Source organism: Bombina bombina, chromosome 3 (genome assembly GCF_027579735.1).
Source record: "Bombina bombina isolate aBomBom1 chromosome 3, aBomBom1.pri, whole genome shotgun sequence".
NCBI lineage: Eukaryota > Metazoa > Chordata > Amphibia > Anura > Bombinatoridae > Bombina > Bombina bombina.
The window spans coordinates 755,718,742-755,745,596 of NC_069501.1; the positions used below are offsets into that span (position 1 = coordinate 755,718,742).

The following is a 26,855-nucleotide window of genomic DNA, read 5'->3' on the forward strand; positions in this document are numbered from 1 at the left end:
GTGTCCGAAACCAGTTTCAAAGAAGGAACGCTTGTTGCACAATTTGGATGTTGTTCGCGCTCTAAAATTCTATTTAGATGCTACAAAGGATTTTAGACAAACATCTTCCCTGTTTGTTGTTTATTCAGGTAAAAGGAGAGGTCAAAAAGCAACTTCTACCTCTCTCTCTTTTTGGATTAAAAGCATCATCAGATTGGCTTACGAGACTGCCGGACGGCAGCCTCCCGAAAGAATCACGGCTCATTCCACTAGGGCTGTGGCTTCCACATGGGCCTTCAAGAACGAGGCTTCTGTTGATCAGATATGTAGGGCAGCGACTTGGTCTTCACTGCACACTTTTACCAAATTTTACAAGTTTGATACTTTTGCTTCTTCTGAGGCTATTTTTGGGAGAAAGGTTTTGCAAGCCGTGGTGCCTTCCATTTAGGTGACCTGATTTGCTCCCTCCCTTCATCCGTGTCCTAAAGCTTTGGTATTGGTTCCCACAAGTAAGGATGACGCCGTGGACCGGACACACCTATGTTGGAGAAAACAGAATTTATGTTTACCTGATAAATTTCTTTCTCCAACGGTGTGTCCGGTCCACGGCCCGCCCTGGTTTTTTAATCAGGTCTGATAATTTATTTTCTTTAACTACAGTCACCACGGTACCATATGGTTTCTCCTATGCTATTATTCCTCCTTAACGTCGGTCGAATGACTGGGGTAGGCGGAGCCTAGGAGGGATCATGTGACCAGCTTTGCTGGGCTCTTTGCCATTTCCTGTTGGGGAAGAGAATATCCCACAAGTAAGGATGACGCCGTGGACCGGACACACCGTTGGAGAAAGAAATTTATCAGGTAAACATAAATTCTGTTTTTGTTTAATTCTCAGGTTTTAGAGTATGTTGAAAAATATATGCCTTACTATTAACTGGGCATAACTTAGTGAATAATAAAACAGTTTTTATTAACTAGAAAGGGAAAAAAGCTTAGGAATGTGCAGTCCACTCTTAAATTAAATTAAAATAGTCATTAAGATTTAAGTTGCTTCAAATTAAATCTCATTGCATCCTACATTAAACACACTATTTGGTACTCAGCAGGCAATAGTATCTTGAGCTCTTCAATGAAAATCTCTGCAGTTCATATGAAAAATTTGAGCCTTTATCTTGGCTATATTTTTTGTTCTAGATGTTAATTTGTTTTAAGTCCCAGTATTCACCTGTTTTGATATGACTAATAAACAATAATAAACGTTTTCTACTCTAGAAATGGTGTCCTTAACATGTATGTTAATTACCATTTACATTTATATAGGTTTAAAGGGACATGGAACCCATTATTTTTCTTTCAGGATTTAGATAGAACATAAATGTTTTGTAGATGATCTATTTATAAAGCCCATAAAGTTTTGGTTTTTTTTAAATGTATAATTTTGCTTATTTTTAAATAACATTGCTCTGATTTTCAGACTCCTAACCAAGCCCCAAAGTTTTATTTGAATACCGTCACCTACCTTCTCCAGCTTGCTCCTGTTTGTGTAAAGGGTCTTTTCATATGCAAAAGAAGGGGGAGGGGGGAGTGTCTTATTTCCCACTTGCAGTGGGCTTTCCGACTGCCTTTTCAACAGAGCTAAACTGAAAGCTTCTAAGTACGTTTTTAAACCATTTTATACTGGATTTTTATATCAGTATCTGTGCATCTTATTCTTTATAGTAGTGTCTATTACATGCAGTTATACGAAAATGAGTGTATACTGTCCCTTTAAGTGTAACTTCTCTTATCCATAATCCCCAGTCATTCTCTTTGCCTCTGTCAATGTACGATGTACAAAGTTGGTGTCTGAAGATATTTAATCCTTTTATGGGTATTTTTCCCTGCAAGCAAGGATTGGGGTCTAGCTCTGTCCATGTCAATCTCTTTAGTAAGAGTAGTGGTGGCTTTTAGCAGTTAAAAGGCGGTGAGGTAGTCTTTGCTCTACTTTTAACACTTTGCTACGCCTTTGCAGAAAGCCATAGTTGGCTACTCTGTTCTTTATTTTACCTACAGGTCTATGACAGGCAATTGAGTGCCTGTCACACCTAAGTAGCAGTTATCTTTCCTGCATCTGGATCCTAGGTAAGTGCCTTTGGCTTCTAGATACTGAAGGACAGCAGCACTTAAGAGGTTAATCCTCATATGGATCTACTTTGGGACATAGATATCCCTATTAAGGTTAAGGATATTTCTAACAGACAGATTCATAGGCACTTTGTGTATTAAAAGGTTTTTATACATGACTTTTTATTCCTGTGAGACTTAAGGGTTAACAGACACTTGGCTAAGGAGTTTAAAGGATATTACTTTTTCCTTTATTATAGCTGTTGGGCTATGACAGTTCATTGGGCTATGACATGTTTATGGGTATAGTTTATAGTTTAGTTTATTTAAACGGCTTTGCTTTCTGGAGCCGTTTTTAATTTTCGCTCGCTTTTTAGTTTCACAGTTTATTTCTTTTAGTCCGATCATGTGACGCACGCACTTCCTCTTTAGGTCGGAGCGGAACTTGACGTGTTGCTACTACGTAGATGAGCTGAGTCGGCTTTACGTTTATCCCACGTGTGAAAGGTCAGTCATCAGTCTATCATCTTCTGGATCGTTTTGCAATAGAATAGCAGATTTCTGCTGGAGTCGCTTCTAATTGCTAGTGGGATATCTTTTCTGACCGGTAGGAGCTTCAGGCAATCTGAGGTTGCTGTTTTTGCTTTTTATTTGCCCTATGTACTTTTTAAATTCAAATTTAATTTTTTTTTTTTTTTTTTTTGCATTCTAATTAAGAAATCTGATTTCTGCAGTTATGGAATCAGAAATAGACCAACCTATCTCTATGGATAAATGCTTACTATGCTTAGAGGTTTAAATTGTCCTACCAATGCAATTTTTCTCCTCATGTTTAGCTATAACTTTAAAATTTAAAGACCGATTACTCCCTTCTGAGCCAAGTGTTTCTCAGGATACTGCTGTGCGTTACATGCCTCAGCTTTCTCCTCAAACGTCCCAAGCCTTAGTTGTTTCTCTTGCGGTACCTTCTGTGTCCTCTCATCCCCCTGGGGGGGGTTTATGTACCTGGGGATTTTGCTGTTCAGATTACTTCTGCAGTATCTGCGTCTTTTTCTGCTTTCCCTTCTTCGGTTAAGCGTAAAAGGAAATCTAAACATTTTACCTACTAGATGGTCAGCCTTTCTCAGATGTCTGATGAAGAAGGTACTTAAGTATCTTCTGAAGGTGAAATCTCAGACTCTGATACTATGGGAGAAAAATCTTCTGAATCTGAAAAAAGTGAATTTCAGATTTAATCTTGAACATCTCCGGTTACTTCTAAAGGAGATTATAGATACCTTGGACGATTCTTATCCTTCGGTTACTGTCAACCCCTAGTCCTAGTCCTCTAAACTTAATATAGTTTATGATTCTCCGTCTGACAATGTTTTTCCTGTTCCAGACAAAATGTCTGATATTATAGCTCAGGAATGGGATAAGCCAGGGGTTCCGTTTTCCCCTTCCTCTGTTTTTAAGAAGATGTTCCCTGTTGCTGACTGCATTTGGGATTCATGGCGTACTGTGCCTAAAGTAGAGGAAGTTATATCTACTCTAGCTACAAGAACTACCATTCCTATAGAGGATAGCTGTTCTTTTAAGGACCCAATGGATAAGAAGCTTGAGGCTTACTTAAAAAAAGATGTACATCCATCAAGATTTACAGTGGCAACCTGCGGCTAGTATTGCCACAGTTGCGGGAGCAGCATCTTATTGGTGCAGTGCCCTATCCGATCTGATATCAGAAGAAACTATGGTAGAGGAGATCCAGGATATGATCAAATCTCTTAAACTGGCCAATACATTTATCTGTGATGCCAACATGCAGGTAATTAGACTGGGAGCTAAGATATCTAGCTTCACTGTTCTAGCTCACAGAGCTCTGTGGCTAAACTCTTGGTCGGCTGATGTATCTTCTAAGGCCAAGCTTTTGGCTTTACCTTATAAGGGTAAAACTCTTTGGTCCTGGTCTGGTGGAGATCATTTCTGAAATTACATGTGGAAAGGGATTTTTTCTACCTCAGGACAAGAAAAATAGACCTAAGGGTCATCAGAATTCTAATTTTCATTCCTTTTGCAACTTCAAATGACAAGAGTCGTCCTCTTCCAAACCAGACCAATCCAGGTCCACTTGGAAATCCAGCCAGTCCTGGATTAAGGGAAAACAAAACAAAAAGCCGTCTGCTGACTCTAAATCAGCATAAAGGGTCTGCCCGATCCGATTTTGGACCAGGTGGGTGGCAGTTTTTTTTCTTTTTCAACAGGCTTGGATACACGATGTCCCAGATCCATGGGCTGTGGACATAGTATCCCAAGGTTACAAAATAGGAACAAAGTCTTGCCCTCCGAGGGGCAGATTTCTCCTGTCGAGACTATCCTCAAACCAGGTAAAGAGGGAGGCCTTCTTGAATTGCGTAAAGGACCTATCCTCCCTGGGTGTTATTGTACCAGTCCCTCTAAAGGAACAAGGTCTAGGATCTAGCATTTCCAGTTTATTGCCCTTCCGTTCGGTCTTGCCACAGCTCCCAGAATATTCACAAAGTGTAATGTTTGTGGAATATTCCACTATCAGACCTAACTCGGCCAGTAGTCTTCATATCCCGGCGTCGAGCTGGAATCAAAGGGAATATCCCACAGCAGAGAAAGTTAAAGTTCACAAAAGAGGTAAGCAGTACTTAAAATAGGCAGGGTAGTCTTTAGAGGCAACAGGCAGGGAATCGGCGGCTAGGTGGTAAAAGGCAAAACCACTTGAAGGATTGATGACCAACAGGATTGCCTTTGACAGCAACAGATAGAGAAAATAGCAGTCCAAGGGTAAACCACTAGAATGGTCAGGCAGCCAGAGTTTGGCAACAGTAAGACAATCCAAAGGTTCAAGGGATAAACAGGCAGAGTGTTCAGGCAGGTAATGTTCAGCCACAGAATAGTGATCCAGTACTTCAGGGATAAGCAATCAGAGTAGTCAGACAGGCAGAGTTCATACGCTGTGAGGCAATCCGTACTTAAGGGGTTAAGCAAGCAGAGTAGTCAGGCAGGCAGAGTTTCTAAACGATAAGGCAATCCGGTAAACGATAATATATCACACCCAGGAGCACACAATGTAACACCTATACTTGGGCAGTGATGGATTGCAAAGGAGCTATTTACATAGGCGCAGGATTCACTCCACAGGGAGACCTGACCGGCTTCAAAGAGGAGCGTGCGGCGATGACATCGACGCCGCACGCAACATGAGCCAACACAGCCCCTGACAACGAGCAAGGTAGTAGACGCCGCGTCCCTAGCAACAGCTAGAGCGGTGCGGCGTGACACAAAGGTTCTGGGAGCCTTATTGGCAGTGATCAGATCCCAGGGATTGCTGTGGCACCTTATCTAGACAACGTCTTATTTCAGGGTCGTCTTTTCAATTAGCAAAATCTCATACAAAGATGTTGTTGTCTTTTCTTCATTCCCACGGGGTGAAGGTGAATTTGAAAAAGAGTTCTCTAGTTCCAACTACAAGAGTGTGTTTCTTAGGGACAATCATAGATTCCCTGTCCATGAAGATTTTCCTGACGGAGGTAAGAAAATCCAAACTTCTTGCTTCCTGCCTTTCTCTCCATTCTGCTTTTCGTCCATCAGTGGCTCAATGCATGGAGGTGATTGGTCTGATGGTGGCTTCCATGGACATTCCTTTTGCTCGGTTCCATCTACGAACGCTGCAGCTTTGCATGATTCGTCAATGGAACGGAGACTATTCAGATTTATCACAGAGGATAAATCTGGACCCCCTAACAAGAGACTCTCTTTTGTGGTGGATTTTACAGGAACATCTGTCTCTGGGAACTTGCTTCCTGAGACCTTCTTGAGTAATTGTGACTACGGACGCCAGTCTGTCAGGCTGGGGAGCTGTTTAGGGTTCTCTGAAAGCTCAGGGCCTGTGGTCTCGGGAAGAGTCTTCTCTTTCCAGAAACATCTTGGAGTTGAAAGCAATCTTTAATGTCTTGACAGCTTGGCCTCAATTATCTTTAGTCTGGTTTATCAGATTCCAGTAGGACAACATCACCTCAGTGGCTTACATCAACCACCAGGGAGGAACTCTGAGTTCCTTGGAAGGAGGTGACTCGCATTCTGCAGTGGGCGGAAGCTCACGATTGTCTTCTATCTGCCATCCAAATTCCAGGAGTGAACAATTGGGAGGCGGATTTTATGAGCAGGCAGACCTTTCATCCCGGGGAGTGGACTCTCTATCCGTAAGTGTTCTCTCAGATAACCCTCAGGTGGAGGGTTCCAGAGTTGTATCTGATGGCGTCCCGCCCAAACGCTAAGGTTCCAAAGTACAGTTCAAGGTCAAGAGATCCTCAGGCCATTTTAATAGATGCTCTAACGGTTCCTTGGATGTTTTCTCTGGCTTACCTGTTTCCTCTGTTTGCTCTCCTTCCATGAGTCATTGCTCGTATCAAACAAGAGAGAGCATCTGTAATCCTACTAGCTCCTGCATGGCCTCGCAGGATCTGGTTTACGGATCTGGTACGGATGTCATCTCTACCTCCCTGGAGGTTACCTCTGAGGAAGGACCTTCTAATTCAGAGTCATTTCCTCCATCCAAAACTAGATTCTCTGATGCCGACTGCTTTGAGATTGAACGCCTAGTTCTGTCTAGATGTAGTTTTTCTGAGGCGGTCATTGAAACTATGCTCCAGGCTCGCAAATATGTTACTCGTAAGATTTACCATAAGGTATGGCGTACATATCTATTGGTGCGGGTGAGGATTCCCCGGATTTTGTCTTTTCTTCAGGATGCCCTGGAGAAGGGTTTTATCGGTCAGTACTCTAAAGGGTCAGATTTCTGCCCTATCTATCCTTTTGCTCAAATGTCTGGCAGACTAGCCAGATGTTCAAGCTTTTGTTCAGTCCCTGGTTAGAATCAGGCCTGTGTTTAAACCTGTTGTTCCCCCGTGGAGCCTTAATCTAGTTCTTAAAGTTTTGCAGCAGGCTCCTTTTGAGCCGATGCATGTTGTTGATATAAAATTGTTATCTTGGAAGGTTTTGTTTCTTCTTGCTATTTCTTCTGCTTGCAGAGTGTCTGAGCTTTCAGCTCTGCAGTGTGATTCCCTGTGCCTTTATTTTTCATGCTGATAAGGCGGTCCTTCGTACCAAATTGGGTTTTCTCCCTAAGGTGGTGTTGGATCGAAACATTAATCTAATCCTTTTTCTCATAAGGAATGTCTTTTGCATAACTTGGATTTTGTGTTAGCTCTAAAATTTTACTTACAAGCTACTAAAGATTCTTCTTCTGCCCTGTTTGTTGTTTTCTCTGGAAAACGTAAGGGTCAGAAGGCCACTTCTACTTCTCTGTCTCTTTGGTTGAGAAGTTAGATTTTTTTTTTTGGCTTATGAGACTGCTGGACAGCAGCCTCTTGAGATAATTACTGCTCATTCCACTAGGGCTGTCTCCTCTTCTTGAGCTTTCAAAAATGAAGCTTTTGTCTAACAGATTTGCAAGGCGGCTACATGGTCCTCTCTGGATACTTTTTCCAAATTCTACAAATTTGATACTTTTGTCTCGGCTGAGGCCTCTTTTGGGAGAAAGGTTCTTCAAGCGATGGTGCCTTCTGTTTAGGTCCTCCTGCCTTTTTTCCCTCCCTGTTCATTCCGTGTCCTCTAGCTTGGGTATTGGTTCCCACTAGTAATTGGAATGACGTTGTGGACTCTCCATGTCTTAGGAAAGAAAATAAAATTTATGCTTACCTGATAAATTTCTTTCTTTCCGGACATGGAGAGTCCACGACCCCGCCCTATTTTTAATTATAATTTGGCAGTTTTTTATCGTAAACCTCAGGCACCTTTTTCACCCTTGTGTTTTCTTCTTTTTCCATTTTTCTTTGGCTGAATGATTGGGGATTATGGGTAAGGGAAGTTACACTTAACAGCTTTGCTGGGGTGCTCTTTGCCTCCTCCTGCTGGCCAGGAGTTGAATATCCCACTAGTAATTGGAATGACCTTGTGGACTCTGCATGTCCGGAAAGAAAGAAATTTATCAGGTAAGCATAGATTTTGTTTTTTAACAATGGATACCAAAAGAAAAAAGTACATTTGAAAATAAAAGTAAATTTAAAAGTGTCTAAAAATGGCATGCTCTATCTGAATCAAGCAAGTTTAATTTTGCCTATCCTATCCCTTTAATGATTTAGTGTTGACATGATTCATGTTCATTTTTTTACCATAAAAAAGTGTTGGAAGCATTGTTAGTGCTGTGAAAATAAACAGTTTTGATTTTAGAGTTCCATCTTTTAGATGCTTCAAAAGGAAAATATATATTTTTTTAATGTCCCTTTAACTGTGCAATGCATACCGACCTTAATGATTTTTTTATTTTAAGACAAATTGGACTTTGAAGATTTATAACAGATTACTTATTTTGTTAACTTGTATGATTACAAAATACCTGATTTATGTAGTAAAATCATTATTTTAATAACCATTTTGTTCCTGTAGGAATGGGAAAGCTGGACGTAAAAGCAATGAGTAACTTTTACGACAACTTGGCTCCTGGTCCTGCTGTACCACCTAATCCAAGTAAAAAAGGTAAGTTATTCTCGAGGCTAATGCTTAAAAAGGCTTCAAGCTTTGAGGGGCTGATACTCAGTTAAAGGGACAGTAAACACCAGAATTTTTGTTGTTTAAAAAGGTAGATAATCCCTTTATTACCCATTCTCCAATTTTGCATAACCAACACAGTTATAATAATGTACTTTTTACCTCTGTGATTACCTTGTATCTAAGCCTTTGCAAACTGCCTTCCTATTTCAGTTCTTTTGACAGACATGCATTTTTAGCCAATCAGTGCTTGCTCTTAGGAGCTTCACGTGCCAGAGCTCAATGTTATCTATATGAAACACATGAACTAACGCCCTCTAGTGGTGAAAAACTGTCAAAAGGCTTTCTGATTAGAGGCAGTCTTCAAGGTCTAAGAAATTAGCACATGAACCTCCTAGATTTAGCTTTCAACTAAGAATACCAAGAGAACAAAGCAAAATTGGTAATAAAAGTAAATTGGAAAGTTGTTTAAAATTACATGCCCTATTTAAATCATGAAAGATTTTTTGTGACTTTACTGTCCCTTTAAGCTTTTAAAGACCAATTCAGTATTCTACACATGTGCACAAAGTGCCAGTGTCGCTCATGACCTTGCTAGTATTGATTTACACCACTTGGCTGTACATGATATTTGATTGTACACAGCCAGTTGTTCTCTAGAGATAGCAAGCATTTGACTCGAAAGTATTCAATTCCTGGACCAAGGACTCGCAGTCATACAATTATTGTCTATGCGCAGGATATGCAAAAGAATGTTAATAGTGCTGTGGGAAACAAATCACATTAAAAAATTTTGCCAATATAACAGTGTATAAAGTTTTATAAATAACTAATGGTAGCTTGTTATGCACATATGTGAATATCATATCTTTTTTATTATGTCTTTATATTGATCATACAAACACATGCATATTCCAGCTTTTGGAGTTAACAGAAGAATATCACACAACGCATTTAAAGGGAGAGTTCACTTGAATATTTTTATTGTTTAAAAGTTAGATCATTTCTTTATTACCCATTCCCCAGTTTTGCATATCCAACACTGTTATAGTAAACTATTTTTACCTTAGTGATTACCTTGTATCTAAGCTTTTACAGACTGCTCCTTATCTCAGTGCTTTTTACAAACTTGCATTTTAGCCAATCAGTGCTGACTCATAAATTACTACAGGAGTGAGTGCAATGTTATCTATAGGGCACACTTGAACTAGCACTCTCTGGCTGTGTAAAACTAATAAAATGCACTGACATAAGAGGTGGTCTGCATGTGATTAGAAACTGGCAGATATTTAGAAGTTTAGAGGTTATAAAGTCTATTAATATAACAATGTTGGTTGTGCAAAGCTGGGGGAATGGGTAGTAAAGGGATTTTCTATCTTTTTAAACAATAAAAAAAAACCAAGTAGACTGTTCCATTAACATATTCACTGTCACTGCTGGTGGCCAAATTTGATTCTCATTACAGAAATATCTCAGAAGTTTTAGGGAGTGCTTCTATTTGTCCAAATCAGTTTTGTTTTTCCCTGTTTGAATTAGTAAAAGTGAGTGAGAGTAAAAATGGTGTTCTAAGGGAAATCAATATAGGGTGATGTATTGGAGCTAGTATGTTTATATTCAGTGGCGTTTTGCTATGCTAAGAGTGTTTGAGCAGGGTCTGGATACCAGCATACCTAGCAAAATAGAGCTAGGTCAACACTTTGTGAAATCAGAATTTTTAGTATTCATTTTGTCTCTTAAGATTGGATTGTTTATTCCTACTTATTTTCTGCATAAAGTTTTAAATTTCTAATTTATATGGAAAATTCTAAATAACAAATTCTAAAATTTAGAAAAGTAAATTGATTCCACTTGTCAAATCATTTAATAGTTTGATTTCATAATTTATAAAATACTGATGCCCACACTGTTTCTTTTTGGCGCAAATATATAAAAAATATAACAATGAATTATACAGTATGTATGGGTAACTCACAGGGTAAAACATGTGATTTGGTGTTATTTTCAGTGAGTGCAAAAGACCAAATGGTTTTAAGTCTTTTGCTTTTTTCAGGCACTACTCTGGAATTGGTGAAGTCCTTTCTTTCATGTAATTAGCAAGAGTCCATGAGCTAGTGACGTATGGGATATACATTCCTACCAGGAGGGGCAAAGTTTCCCAAACCTCAAAATGCCTATAAATACACCCCTCACCACACCCACAATTCAGTTTTACAAACTTTGCCTCCCGTGGAGGTGGTGAAGTAAGTTTGTGCTAGATTCTACGTTGATATGCGCTCCGCAGCAGGTTGGAGCCCGGTTTTCCTCTCAGCGTGCAGTGAATGTCAGAGGGATGTGAGGAGAGTATTGCCTTTTTGAATTCAATGATCTCCTTCTACGGGGTCTATTTCATAGGTTCTCTGTTATCGGTCGTAGAGATTCATCTCTTACCTCCCTTTTCAGATCGACGATATACTCTTATATATACCATTACCTCTACTGATTCTCGTTTCAGTACTGGTTTGGCTTTCTACTACATGTAGATGAGTGTCCTGGGGTAAGTAAGTCTTATTTTCTGTGACACTCTAAGCTATGGTTAGGCAATTTTATATAAAGTTCTAAATATATGTATTCAAACATTTATTTGCCTTGACTCAGGATGTTCAACGTTCCTTATTTCAGACAGTCAGTTTCATATTTGGGATAATGCATATGAATAAATCAATTTTTTTCTTACCTTAAAATTTGACTTTTTTTCCTGTGGGCTGTTAGGCTCGCGGGGGCTGAAAATGCTTCATTTTATTGCGTCATTCTTGGCGCAAAATTTTTTTTTCTGTTTCCGGTGTCATACGTGTCGCCGGAAGTTGTGTCATTTTTGACGTTTTTTGCGCCAAAAGTGTCGGCGTTCCGGATGTGGCGTCATTTTTGGCGCCAAAAGCATTTAGGCGCCAAATAGTGTGGGCGTCTTTTTTGGCGCTAGAAAATATGGGCGTCACTATTGTCTCCACATTATTTAAGTCTCATTATTTATTGCTTCTGGTTGCTAGAAGCTTGTTCACTGGCATTTTTTCCCATTCCTGAAACTGTCATTTAAGGAATTTGATCAATTTTGCTTTATATGTTGTTTTTTTTTTTCTATTACATATTGCAAGATGTCCCAGTTTGACACTGGAAAAACGCTGCCTGGTGCTGGATCTACCAAAGTTAAGTGTATCTGCTGTAAACTTGTGGTATCTGTTCCTCCAGCTGTTGTTTGTAATGAATGTCATGACAAACTTGTTAATGCAGATAATATTTCCTTTAGTAATGTTACATTACCTGTTGCTGTTCCGTCAACATCTAATACTCAGAGTGTTCCTGTTAACATAAGAGATTTTGTTTCTAAATCCATTAAGAAGGCTATGTCTGTTATTCCTCCTTCTAGAAAACGTAAAAGGTCTTTTAAAACTTCTCATTTTTCAGATGAATTTTTAAATGAACATCATCATTCTGATAATGGTTCCTCTGGTTCAGAGGATTCTGTCTCAGAGGTTGATGCTGATAAATCTTCATATTTATTCAAAATGGAATTTATTCGTTCTTTGCTTAAAGAAGTCTTAATTGCATTAGAAATAGAGGATTCTGGTCCTCTTGATACTAAATCTAAACGTTTAAATAAGGTTTTTAAATCTCCTGTAGTTATTCCAGAAGTTTTTCCTGTCCCTGATGCTATTTCTGAAGTAATCTCCAGGGAATGGAATAATTTGGGTAATTCATTTACTCCTTCTAAACGTTTTAAGCAATTATATCCTGTGCCATCTGACAGATTAGATTTTTGGGACAAAATCCCTAAGGTTGATGGGGCTGTCTCTACTCTTGCTAAATGTACTACTATTCCTACGGCAGATAGTACTTCCTTTAAGGATCTTTTAGATAGGAAGATTGAATCCTTTCTAAGAAAAGCTTACTTATGTTCAGGTAATCTTCTTAGACCTGCTATATCTTTAGCGGATGTTGCTGCAGCTTCAACTTTTTGGTTAGAAGCTTTAGCGCAACAAGTAACAGATCATAATTCTCATAGCATTGTTAATCTTCTTCAACATGCTAATAACTTTATTTGTGATGCCATCTTTGATATCATTAGAGTTGATGTCAGGTATATATGTCTAGCTATTTTAGCTAGAAGAGCTTTATGGCTTAAAACTTGGAATGCTGATATGTCTTCTAAGTCAACTTTGCTTTCCCTTTCTTTCCAGGGTAATAAATTATTTGGTTCTCAGTTGGATTCTATTATCTCAACTATTACTGGAGGGAAAGGAACTTTTTTACCCAGAAGACCAACTTCCTGCACAGGAGCTGATATGAGCTCCACAGAAGACCAACTTCCTCCACAGGAGCTGTTGGAGTAATATAACCAACTATTTATCATCATGTGTCCATATTCAGTTGTTAACACCATGTCTCACTAGATATGTCCTTTAGAGATTGGTATTAGTTTCTTTTCTCAGATCACTCATTTGATGGAATAATACAACCAACTAGTTATTATTACTTGTCTTTGTTGTGAACATCATGTCATATTAGAGATGTCCTTTATAGATTGGTAGGATTTTCCTCCCTATATCATATATTTATATATGAGCTGTTTATAGTTCGAACTATTACAACAATCCATCATATTTAGACACCTTAGGTAACATCATATTAACTCATTATAGACCAGTGTGCTAACTTTGACTGGATCTGATATTATAATAATAGCTATCATATCTATCACATTAATTTATTTTAAACATATGATTTTGACCATCTATTGGTATTTATTAATATTATCTCTGTTTTTGAAGTGGTACATCTTATGCTTTCCATCTGGATGCACTCAGACATTTAACTGCGATTAGATTCAGTAGCAGTTATATATGAATGTTATGCATATTGTATACATTTATCTATTATTATTACTGGAATTCAACATTTTACTTTAGTATATCACTTGATCCATCCCAATTTATATATCCAATCAGTGTTAGAAACCTATGCAGTTGTAGTGTTTAACTGCAGACTTGGGTGATTTATGCCCCACTGTTGTAATTCATATGACACTATTAGTATGAATTGGCAGTAACGCTTATCTCCCCACCAGATAATTTTAGTGTTTTGCCTTCACTACGCTCTATTTTTGGCCCCTTTATTGGTGTAACAAGAGATCTTCTCTCTCTACTAGATAATTCTGGTACTCGCCTTAGTTAATATCTTTATCTGGCCCCTTTATTGGTGCAATATTGGCTCCACATATTACTGATTAGAAGGATGCACTATGGTTGCGATACACCTCACGCCCCTTATCATCATAATCCTATCAGCCAGTGCCACGTATCTGGATCAGGATCGCTACTGTGCGATCCTGACTTGACAGAAACATTGAAGCCGGGCATGCGCACTCAGCGCAGAGGAGGAATGTAGACATCGCCAACGCCTACTCGTGAGCGTATGCAGCGATTGGGCCATATCTGACTGTAGCTTGTCATGCGCATTGAGCGCCTGTGGACGCCGACTTAGTTAGCGGCGAATTTAAATTACACAGAACTTGAAACTATGAGACAATAGCTGATTGAGACATCTACTTATTTTTTCAAAAGAACTTAACGTTCACTAGTATTGGAATTGCTGTGCTCTGTCTGTTCCCAATCACACATGTCATCTGAAATTAATTTGTCTTTATACAACATGTCACTCATAACAAGGTATGACCTTTATAAGTTTAGTGAAATGATAGCTTAAAATCAAATGTAATACCAACTAGGAAAATATATATATATAAAAATTGCTATTAAGCATTGCCTCCCATACTGTGTATGGTTGACATTATGCTGTATGTTTTAATGTGTGCTTCATTATTATTGTTTTCTAAAAAATAAGGTATAAAGGGGTTTTTTAAGTATATTTGACTAAATAAAATGTAGCATGAATAATGTTAACTAGGAATGTATGAAATCTGTATTATGCATTGTATATTATATTGTACACTGTTTATGTTTATATTTTAATGTGTGTTCTATATGGTAGCAACTGAATGGTTGGGATCATATTACTGATTAAGTAGACCCATCCCACTACCACCTGTTTAATATCAATTAATTTAGGTTTAGGGTATATCTAGCAAGTGTTCAGTAAACATTTTATGAAGCCTGATGAAACAGCCATTGGCTGAGAAACGCGTTGCCTGTTATTTTTACAATTTTATTAAAGTCACTTTTTAATATTTTGAACACTTGCTGCATCTTTCTTTGGGATATATATCTTTTATCCTTTTCCTGAGGATTAATTCCTTTTCTGGATCAATTGTGGGATCCTTTTGCACCTCTGGATCCATTTGGATGTCTGGCTACAAGTCTGTTGGGTGACTGAATTGACCCCTTCATGCCTCTATAGCACCACGAGAGGTGCTTTACACTTTGTGAGTATTATTCATCTCTTTGCTTGTATTGACACCTTTGCACCAGCAATACTAGGCCATATTGGCACCTGTGTTTTCCTTCTGTCTATACAGACATCAGCTCCTGTGCAGGAAGTTGGTCTTCTGGGTGACCAAATAGATCCCAGACCGTATATCTAGCACTAACTGAGGTGCTCTACTAAACGTGAGTTTACTCATCACCTTAAGATCTATTTATTCTGGATCAAACAATATTGGGCCATGTGGCGCTTCTGTCTTTTCTCTTCATAGATTGCTGCTCCTGGATCCTGGCCTGGATCATCACAGATAGCTGCCTCCCATCCCAATAGAGACTTTCACTTTATTATCACTGTGTTTGTTTTGATTGTTTATTACTTTTACCCTGTATCACATTGCAATCGATTAACACTGTATAACATTGCACATTGTATGATTTATCACTTTAAAACCACATTGACACTGGTTCTCACAGTATATCACCTTGATTTATCACTTTAGCAATTTTTAATATTAATCTAACATCTAGATAGATAAGTATAGAATTATTATAGAAGTATAGAATTATTTGGTCACATCTTCTCTCCTACACTTAGGGCGCCCCCTCTTTTTCTTTTTTGATCACAAGAATAACTTTTTTACCACAGGATAAAAAATCTAAAAGGTAATTTTAGGTCTAATAATCGTTTTCGTTCCTTTCGTCACAATAAGGAACAAAAGCCTGATCCTTCACCCACAGGAGCGGTATCAGTTTGGAAAAAATCTCCAGTTTGGAATAAATCCAAGCCTTTTAGAAAACCAAAGCCAGCTCCCAAGTCCACATGAAGGTGCGGCCCTCATTCCAGCTCAGCTGGTAGGGGGCAGATTACGATTTTTCAAAGAAATTTGGATCAATTCAATTCACAATCTTTGGATTCAGAACATTGTTTCAGAAGGGTACAGAATTGGCTTCAAGATAAGGCCTCCTGCAAAGAGATTTTTTCTTTCCCGTGTCCCAGTAAATCCAGCGAAGGCTCTAGCATTTCTGAAATGTGTTTCAGATCTAGAGTTGGCTGGAGTAATTATGCCAGTTCCAGTTCTGGAACAGGGGCTGGGGTTTTATTCAAATCTCTTCATTGTACCAAAGAAGGAGAATTCCTTCAGACCAGTTCTGGATCTAAAAATATTGAATCGTTATGTAAGGATACCAACATTCAAAATGGTAACTATAAGGACTATCCTGCCTTTTGTTCAGCAAGGGCATTATATGTCCACAATAGATTTACAGGATGCATATCTGCATATTCCGATTCATCCAGATCACTATCAGTTTCTGAGATTCTCTTTCCTAGGCAAGCATTACCAGTTTGTGGCTCTGCCGTTTGGCCTAGCAACAGCTCCAAGAATTTTTACAAAGGTTCTCGGTGCCCTTCTGTCTGTAATCAGAGAACAGGGTATTGTGGTATTTCCTTATTTGGACGATATCTTGGTACTTGCTCAGTCTTCACATTTAGCAGAATCTCATACGAATCTACTTGTGTTGTTTCTTCAAGATCATGGTTGGAGGATCAATTTACAGAAAAGTTCATTGATTCCTCAGACAAGGGTAACCTTTTTAGGTTTCCAGATAGATTCAGTGTCCATGACTCTGTCTCTGACAGACAAGAGACGTCTAAAATTGATCTCAGCTTGTCGAAATCTTCAATCACAATCATTCCCTTCGGTAGCCTTATGCATGGAAATTCTAGGTCTTATGACTGCTGCATCGGACGCGATCCCCTTTGCTCGTTTTCACATGCAACCTCTTCAGCTCTGTATGCTGAACCAGTGGTGCAGGGATTACACAAAGATATCTCAATTAATATCTTTAAAACAGATTGTACGACACTCTCTGACGTGGTGGACAGATCACCATTGTTTAGTTCAGGGGGCTTCTTTTGTTCTTCCGACCTGGACTGTAATTTCAACAGATGCAAGTCTGACAGGTTGGGGAGCTGTTTGGGGGTCTCTGACAGCACAAGGGGTTTGGGAATCTCAGGAGGTGAGATTACCAATCAATATTTTGGAACTCCGTGCAATTTTCAGAGCTCTTCAGTCATGGCCTCTTCTAGAATTTGTTTTCAGACAGACAATGTCACAACTGTGGCATACATCAATCATCAAGGAGGGACTCACAGTCCTCTGGCTATGAAAGAAGTATCTCGAATACTGGTATGGGCGGAATCCAGCTCCTGTCTAGTTTCTGCGGTTCATATCCCAGGTATAGACAATTGGGAAGCGGATTATCTCAGTCGCCAAACGTTACATCGGGCGAATGGTCTCTTCACCCAGAGGTATTTCTTCAGATTGTTCAAATGTGGGGACTTCCAGAAATAGATCTGATGGCTTCTCATCTAAACAAGAAACTTCCCAGGTATCTGTCCAGATCCAGGGATCCTCAGGCGGAAGCAGTGGATGCATTGTCACTTCCTTGGAAGTATCATCCTGCCTATATCTTTCCGCCTCTAGTTCTTCTTCCAAGAGTAATCTCCAAGATTCTGAAGGAATGCTCGTTTGTACTGCTGGTGGCTCCAGCATGGCCTCACAGGTTTTGGTATGCGGATCTTGTCCGGATGGCCTCTTGCCAACCGTGGACTCTTCCGTTAAGACCAGACCTTCTATCACAAGGTCCTTTTTTCCATCAGGATCTCAAATCCTTAAATTTAAAGGTATGGAGATTGAACGCTTGATTCTTAGTCAAAGAGGTTTCTCTGACTCTGTGATTAATACTATGTTACAGGCTCGTAAATCTGTATCTAGGAAGATATATTATCGAGTCTGGAAGACTTACATTTCTTGGTGTCTTTCTCATCATTTTTCCTGGCATTCTTTTAGAATTCCGAGAATTTTACAGTTTCTTCAGGATGGTTTGGATAAAGGTTTGTCTGCAAGTTCCTTGAAAGGACAAATCTCTGCTCTTTCTGTTCTTTTTCACAGAAAGATTGCTAATCTTCCTGATATTCGTTGTTTTGTACAAGCTTTGGTTCGTATAAAACCTGTCATTAAGTCAATTTCTCCTCCTTGGAGTTTGAATTTGGTTCTGGGGGCTCTTCAAGCTCCTCCGTTTGAACCTATGCATTCATTGGACATTAAATTACTTTCTTGGAAAGTTTTGTTTCTTTTGGCCATCTCTTCTGCTAGAAGAGTTTCTGAATTATCTGCTCTTTCTTGTGAGTCTCCTTTTCTGATTTTTCATCAGGATAAGGCGGTGTTGTGAACTTCTTTTAAATTTTTACCTAAGGTTGTGAATTCTAACAACATTAGTAGAGAAATTGTGGTTCCTTCATTATGTCCTAATCCTAAGAATTCTAAGGAGAGATCATTGCATTCTTTGGATGTAGTTAGAGCTTTGAAATATTATGTTGAAGCTACTAAGAATTTCCGAAAGACTTCTAGTCTATTTGTTATCTTTTCCGGTTCTAGGAAAGGTCAGAAGGCCTCTGCCATTTCTTTGGCATCTTGGTTAAAATCTTTAATTCATCATGCTTATGTCGAGTCGGGTAAGACTCCGCCTCAAAGGATTACAGCTCATTTTACTAGGTCAGTTTCTACTTCCTGGGCGTTTAGGAATGAAGCTTCGGTTGATCAGATTTGCAAAGCAGCAACTTGGTCTTCTTTGCATACTTTTACTAAATTCTACCATTTTGATGTGTTTTCTTCTTCTGAAGCAGTTTTTGGTAGAAAAGTACTTCAGGCAGCTGTTTCAGTTTGATTCTTCTGCTTATAATTTCAGTTTTTTTCATTATAAGATTTAAACTTTATTTTGGGTGTGGATTATTTTCAGCGGAATTGGCTGTCTTTATTTTATCCCTGCCTCTCTAGTGACTCTTGCGTGGAAGATCCACATCTTGGGTAGTCATTATCCCATACGTCACTAGCTCATGGACTCTTGCTAATTACATCAAAGAAAACATAATTTATGTAAGAACTTACCTGATAAATTCATTTCTTTCATATTAGCAAGAGTCCATGAGGCCCACCCTTTTTGTGGTGGTTATGATTTTTTTGTATAAAGCACAATTATTCCAATTCCTTATTTTTTATGCTTTCGCACTTTTGTCTTATCACCCCACTTCTTGGCTATGCGTTAAACTGATTTGTGGGTTTGGTGAGGGGTGTATTTTTAGGCATTTTGAGGTTTGGGAAACTTTGCCCCTCCTGGTAGGAATGTATATCCCATACGTCACTAGCTCATGGACTCTTGCTAATATGAAAGAAATGAATTTATCAGGTAAGTAATTAGATAAATTATGTTTTTGCGAGGCTAAAAAAAAACTCTTCCATGAAAGCTTCCCAGAACAAGTCTAAGGAAGCTTGATGATCAAGCCATACTGTCCTGCGAGGCAGAGGGTCATCAAATACAGTACAATTGCTTAATCAACAAGAGTGAAATAAAAAGTAAATTCATTGGCACTTACACTGAATTTTAAATGAGCAGTAGATTTTTTTCCGGATTCATTTCACATTTTTCTTTAATTTTTCAGCCCCAATGTATCATGTGATAGTCAACAGCCAATCACAGACTCTCATGTACATATACATGTGAACTTTTGCACATGCTCATTGGTAGATGGTGCCTCAGAAAGTGCGCATATCAAAAGAATGTGCACAATTTGATAATGGAAGAAAATTGGAATGTCTCTTAACCTCTTTGCTACCAGAAATTTCAGAGAAAAACTTGCCCTGAGTGCCAGAGAAATTTTAGCATTTTTTTCTATCACTCCATGTAAACAAAAAAGAGCCTGTTTTTTTGTTTTTTTTATTTACCTATGAAAACTATAAACAAACCAAGGTATTGATCTAGGCCTGTTTTGATATATTTGATACCACTATTTTGGCTGCCTAATAGGATCATATAAAAAAAATGTTATTATTTACACAGAACTACTACAGCCATAAGACAAATGGTTGTAAAATCTTCTCTGGGGTCCCCTTTGCTCATAAACAGCAGGCACACATGGCTTTGGCAGTGAAAGTTTATTATTTCTGTAGTGCAGAGGTCCCTCCTACTACCCCCCCCCCCCCCCCCCCCACACACACAAAACAGCTGTCTTGCCCTCCAATTGCCATATTTTACTGGCAGCCAGCGATCTGTCTTTTATACGGTAAGGGAGCATGATCAGTTGCAGTCTGCCTCTCTGTTGGATGTAGGTACTATGTCAACATAGTACACCGGGCAAAGTTCTATGTAACTTAATACCTACATCCAAATGGCACAAAGAGTTACAACTACATGCTTTATACATGTATGAATCATGAAAGCTTAATTTTAACTTTAGTGTTTGTTTATCATTTTTTCAGGACCCTTGGATTTCAAAGTTTCCCTCTCTGTTTCTTACTATGTCTCTTTATTTCATGTCCTCTCTTATTACCAATCTTTTCTAATTTCTCATAACCCTCTGCCTTTACAATATTGTTCTTTTTTATTCCTTGCTCTACCTGTCCTTACTTTCATATTTCCTTATCTCTCTGCATTATCTCTTTCTCTGGGTTCCCCATCTCTTTTTTTTAGGCATAACACTTTTTCCCCTCTCTTAACTGAAGGAATATGGCTTTATGCTTTTTTATTTTTTTTCTACAAAAATGTCCACACAGTTAAAGGGGAGAGATTACACACATTTTGTTTTATTTAAAACTCAATGTTCTCTATATTTATATACATTACCATGTTAGTATCTACATTCCTGGCATGTAAGACATATTTAGTTTTCTATTAAACATAGTTCATAATAAGCTATGGGGAGGCTTTTTTATTTTCAGTGCAATCTGTTGTTTTTATCAATCAAATATTTAAACTTTCTAAAGGCCTTTGAGTGGTTTTAATTACAATTCCATAAGCTAATGAGTTTAGTACTTATTTGTATCTTTGTTTACTCTAAATAGAGACATTTCATATTGTATTTGTTTTTGCAAGTTTTGAAAAACTTTTGTTGCTGTCCTAAATAAATCAGTTTTCTTGTCATACTAAAAGCAGAGACAGTTGTCCATATTAGCAAGATTAGTAGAAAGTATAAAATCAATACTACAGTACTAGCTTCAAATTAAATTTCAACAATATTTTCACATTTATCTATCATGCTCTTTTTCAGTGCAATGTCCATTTAAAGAGACATAAAGCCCACTTTTTTTTCTTTCATTATTCAAATAGAGCATATAGTTTTAAACAACGTTCCACCTGTTTACATCTAGTATCAAATTTGCTTTGTTCTCTTGGTATCCTTTGTGGCAGGCACAGCAGTGCATTACAGGGAGCTAGCTGAGTGAAAAACAGTTAAGAGTGAGTGCACCTATTGGATTGAGACAGCTCAACCCTGATAAACAGCTGTTCCTTCAAACAACTGTGAGGGATTGATGGGGTAAAAAACAAGTGAGGGGAGCTGTGTGTATTTCAATACATAAATAATATGTGTTACCGTGACCTTTAAATGAGCTTCTCGTATTGGTTTAAAAATTCAATCATAATATATATTGCGCTGTGATAAGGTAAACAAATAGGTGAAAATTGGGTGAAAAATAGTGAAAATATGACTACAAGAGGTTAAAAAACAAAATATTTAATTGTTGCCATACAAAACAATATTGGACTAGATAATATATTCTGATAGGATAATAAGTGGTAAAGAGCTCTATTACCTTGCGTATATTATATATTAAAATTCCTTAATCACAAGTTAAAATTGACAATAAATTCACAATAAATTCATGCTATAGTGTTCAAAGCATATGATAAAAACATATGATAAAAACAGATTAAGTTAATATAATTAACTTAGGAGGTGGAAATAAATGTTCATCTGATGAATTGCAAGTATCTTTTGATGTGACTTTAGATGTGACTTTTAGTTGGAAATGAAATTACTCACAGTTTGCATGAAATAATTTTTTTCCAGGTGTCTGATTGGTTGAAACAGACAAGCCTTTATGTGAATAAAATAATTTTTCCGCTGTAGTTGAAACTTGTAGATAGAAATTGTAGATGAAGATAACAACTACTGGATGGTAAAGATGCTGAAACTGTTTACCCAAACTGGGTTTGCAGGAGTTTCAGTTGTTGATAAAACTTGGTTCTGTATATTTAAACTGTTATCTAAGACTTGGTTTGCAGGAGTTTCAGTTGTTGGTATGACTTAATTATAGAAACTGTTTACCTTGTATTTATTTGCTGGAGTTTCTATTTTTCTGGTTGCGTGAGGTGTTTGAACGCTTCTCTTTGTAGGTGTCTGTTTGTAGCTGAAACTATATACCCTCCCAGGGTTTGCTGGAGTTTCAGTGATTGATGGTTGGTCTGTAGTGAAACTGTTTACCTAGGAAAGGTTTGCAGGAGTTTCAGACCACCTGTTGGTTATAAAAATCTTTTCTTAAGAGTTGCTGGAGCTGTATACCTTTTTCAAGGTTTGCTGGAGCTTCAGGTCTGGTGAGTGTCCACTTTAAGTCTTACACCGAGCACCACAAGACTTAAAGATTCCTTGTTTGTTCACTTATTGTTTGCCAGAGGAAGGGACAGCATCTAGTCCCGAAAAGTCACACGTAATAAAGCGTTTTTGAGTGCTTATTGCTAGGAATCTGAATTTGAACCTTATAGCACCCTGGCAGATATTGTTTGACGGTGGGAGTGCATAATATAAATATATATATATATATATATATATATATATATATATATATATATATAAAATGTATGTGTATAGTATAGTATATATATATATATTATGTATGTATGTATATAGTATAGTATATATATATATTATGTATGTATGTATATATATTTATTTTATTTTTTTCAATTAATGTGGCACTTTTTTTTACAACTTTAAACTGATTTTGCTTCATTTTCAACAGAGTCTTCAGAATCTTCTTCGGGAGAAAGAAAAGCCAGAAGAATAAGTGTTACTACAAAAGTAAAAATTGAGACTCCGGAATTACCTACTCCTGGTGCTCTTGACATTGGTTGGTATAATTAATCTTTCCCACCAAAAAAATATCACTTATTTTGGATATATTCTACTATCAGTTTTGGAGTAAGTTCTCCCCCTGTCTTTGCATGTAGTGTAGATACAAAATTCACATTATGAAAATTGACTTCATTAAATATTGCCACTTTGACTATTAAAGCTATATTCATATGGTTAGATATAACAGTCCTTGAATGTAAAGCACTAAAATTAGCTGCAAAAGGTTAAAAGCAGCCAGAAAGGTCTCTCAGGGTGGTATGAGAAGATTAATTATATGTAATGCATTAAAAAATAACTGATTTTTTTTTTCCATTTTGTATTGACATTCTAGAACAGACATTACACTTGTGCTAAATTTAACACCTGAGAATAACTAAGTTTTAATGAAAAATATAGTTATAAGTTACATAGGAAATAATTTACTGCTAATGGACATTTAATATAATGCTCATGATTAGTTAACTAGTGAGAAGAGTGGAACTACTTTTTCCACACACAAACATTTTTTTAGTCTTAAATGCAGGTACATGTTGTCACGTTGTACTACTTTATCCTGAGCACTTATGTCTGCTATAGTTATTAGAGAAATCTTTGAAATGCTGGTTCATGCCCCACTGTTGAGGTTCACATTATCTGTGCTGTGTTTGCTTAAGTTATTAAATCCATGTCTGAGGTTAATGATTTACTCTCCTTGTAAATATTATTACAGGAATCTAACCAAAGCTTAAACTTTTTTTTTTTTTTTTTGGTGTATATCCAGCTTAAATAGATTGTTCCCTGTGCACAAACAATACTTATCGAATTGTTGACACCTAGGACCCCATGTATTAAAAGGTGGGTGGACAGCTTCTCAACTTGCGAAGCTGTCCGCCCGCCTTCGCTGCATATGGGAAGCAGATCTGTTCTTCCGCTGGCGCTGACTTTGATGAGTGTAATGCCTGCCCCTTCATTTGCGCGAGTGAAGGGGCTGTCGATCACCATGAGCTAGCTAGCTCTTGGTGATTTCTCTTCGCCACCTCTGAGGTGGCGAGTAGTGTAAAAGGTAGTTGTCTAATGACCGCTGCTTCTTACATTGCGGGAAGCAGGGTCATATGTGCAAACCTGCCCCACAAGGGCTCCGAAGCAGCTATAGCTGCTTCGTACATGGAGCCCATAATCACTCAAGCAATTTAATTTATTTGATCAGCTTATAGAGCAAATATAAAGTAAAAATCCCAGGTCATGACTCCATCATGAGCAGGATTCTGATCCCTTTATCTCACTTTGCTTACCTTTTGTATTGTCTTGTTTGTTTATTTTTTATCTATTTATAGCTATGTTAAATGTGTGGGGGGGGCACACTACAAATTAAAGGAGCCCTTGCAGTGCATACAAGCCTGCTTTCAGCAATGTAAGAAAATGGTTTGCTAATGTGGGTGTACAGTGTCTGCTGCCCACTCTGAAGGTTCTGAAGTCGGGAACCTTGTCTTTACTTTAAGAATTGAAAGACATTTCTATTGTATTGCTTTAGAATAAGACACCAGGCAAGTCTAAACAGTTTTAAAATAAATTAACATCTTGTTTTACTGTAATTGTTTTTGAGCAGCCAAACTCCACCCACCATCTGCCTCATTTGGATAATCCAATAAGTGCTTGATTCTACAGCTGAAACAGCTAGCACCTGTTATGTTAGCATAAAAAGCATTGTTTTACACATTTCATCTGTAAAAGCAAGGTAGGGAGACATGTAACAGTGTTAGGGTTGATAAGTCTGCTGTGTTCTTTTTCAGTTGTGAAAATAAGAAAAGCTACAATTTTCAGAGTTAAATTAGATTTAAAAGGGGGCAAATAAATAATGAAGATATTTTTCAAAGTTGTTTCATTATGTATAACTAAACATTTAAAAAAAAAAACTCAAGGTATTTACTGCCCCTTTAATCTTTTTTTATTTTGAAAAGAATATGGTTTAAAAAAAAAAGTAGGGGAAAGTCTCATTGTTTGTTTTTGGTACTTTCCAAATGTGCTTGATCCCTAATTCACTTTTGTTTTACAAAACAATATTTTATTTTCCAGTTCATAGACAGAAGTCCAACCAGAGACCAGCACGAGATGAAGATTTTGAAGGATCTCCGTGGAACTGCAATAGCTGTACTTTTCTAAATCACCCAGCACTAAACCGTTGTGAACAATGTGAGATGCTTCGGTTCACCTCACTTTAATGTCAAATGACTCAATGGGACTTGAAAGAGCATAAGGGACCGTACTCCAATGTATCGACGAGCTGAGCCCAACTTCAGTGCTGTAGTTTAAAATAAAGTGGTGATATGAGGTTATATGAACTGAAATAAAAAAATAATAAAAAATAAAAAAATAACCTTGTTCTTACCAAAAGTTTCTCTGTGACCTAGTGCAAAAATGATGGAGCTTTCACGATGCTGGTCATTTGTTTTCCATCATTTTTTCCAGAAGTCACGACACACTGCAAGGTTGTGTAATGGGCGGGGATGTGTTAAGGATTTACAGACCAATATATGGATTTAATCAATAGAACTCTAAATAGCTGGACAAAAAAGGAAATTCTACTTCCAGAAACTATCCTACTGAATGAAGACTTTGGGAGCAGGTGTTATAAGAATATTTTATGAATCATATTAAGAGAAAATTGATTGCTGCTTTCTTCAGGGTATTAATAATGTCCATATGAAATGAAAAATGCTGTTTTTCAAATTTGCGGGTGAGAAATTGAGTTTGTAGCCTTACCTTTTTAGAGCACATTATCTGAAGTGATATTGCAGTCCTTCTTTGTTTGTGCTGTGTTCAGCAAACTGTATTGTCAAAACTACTGGTAACGTTCACAATGTAACTATATTAAGCTGAGGTTGAAAATACTGCTGCATGTATTTAATCTTTACCCCTCTCAATGAAGTTATACCTATACATTTAGTAGGCACATTAAACACAACCATGTACAAGTGCTCAACTAGGGCACAGCACACTTATGCCAAATGACTATGTACTCTTTTAGCGCTATATATATATATATATATATATATATATATATATATATATATATGAGTGTGTGTATAGATATACACATACTTATTTGTATTATTTCTTGAGCTTCCCATTTTGTGAATACTGCTTGATGTTTACAGCACAGAAGGTTAATTTGTGCCCCTGGTGGACCCACTTGACTTCAATTAATATAAAATAAATTCAGTATAAGGTTCTGACTTAGCTATGATATTTGCACATTGTAATAAGTCTGTTTTATAAAAGTGAAGGCAGATTTAGAAATGTTGTGCACTGCATTTTTAACGTAATTATTTTTAATGTTTTGTTAGAGAAAAAATACATGGAAAATGAAAATATATGGTTTCAAATCATACTGGTACTTTAATGCATCTAAATTCATGTATTGTAAAGGTGATTGGTCTGCATCCTGCAAGTTGCTGAAATAATAAAGCTCCCAGTTGTTTTGTGGAATTCCATGTAAGACTACCCAACTTAATGCAAGAAAGATGCTGGATTTTTTTTTAGCACATTGCTACTATGTATATTCCCTAGCCGGTGTTAGCCAACATTAAAGGGATTTAAAACAGTCTGTTTTATTGTTGTAACAAAAACACTAAGCAGTGGGATATACTTACTAGAAATCAATGCAATATGCATTATATTATTATTTTAAAAGGACTTTACCCTTTATTTTGTTTATCTTTGTTTATGCTGTGTCCATTGCTTCCTGTCACAGTCCACGGATCATAATCAATTACTGTTGGGAATATCACTCCTGACCAGCAGGAGGATGCAAAGAGCACCACAGCAAAGCTGTTAAATATCACTCCCCTACCCACAATCCC

At 37.6% G+C, this 26,855-nt stretch overlaps 1 protein-coding gene across 2 annotated transcripts in view; it reads left to right on the forward strand.

The window, feature by feature from the left end:
* TAB3 (TGF-beta activated kinase 1 (MAP3K7) binding protein 3) overlaps nt 1-26,596 on the forward strand; it is a 243,996-nt gene extending 217,400 nt beyond the window's left edge. For both annotated transcript variants that reach the window (XM_053707600.1, XM_053707601.1), the window contains exons 6-8: nt 8,536-8,625; nt 22,904-23,011; nt 25,069-26,596. In XM_053707600.1, coding sequence (XP_053563575.1) covers nt 8,536-8,625; nt 22,904-23,011; nt 25,069-25,214 — 344 coding nt within the window. In that variant the 3' untranslated portion in view covers nt 25,215-26,596. The remainder of the gene's footprint in view (nt 1-8,535; nt 8,626-22,903; nt 23,012-25,068) is intronic.
* The last annotated feature ends 259 nt before the right edge of the window (nt 26,597-26,855 follow it).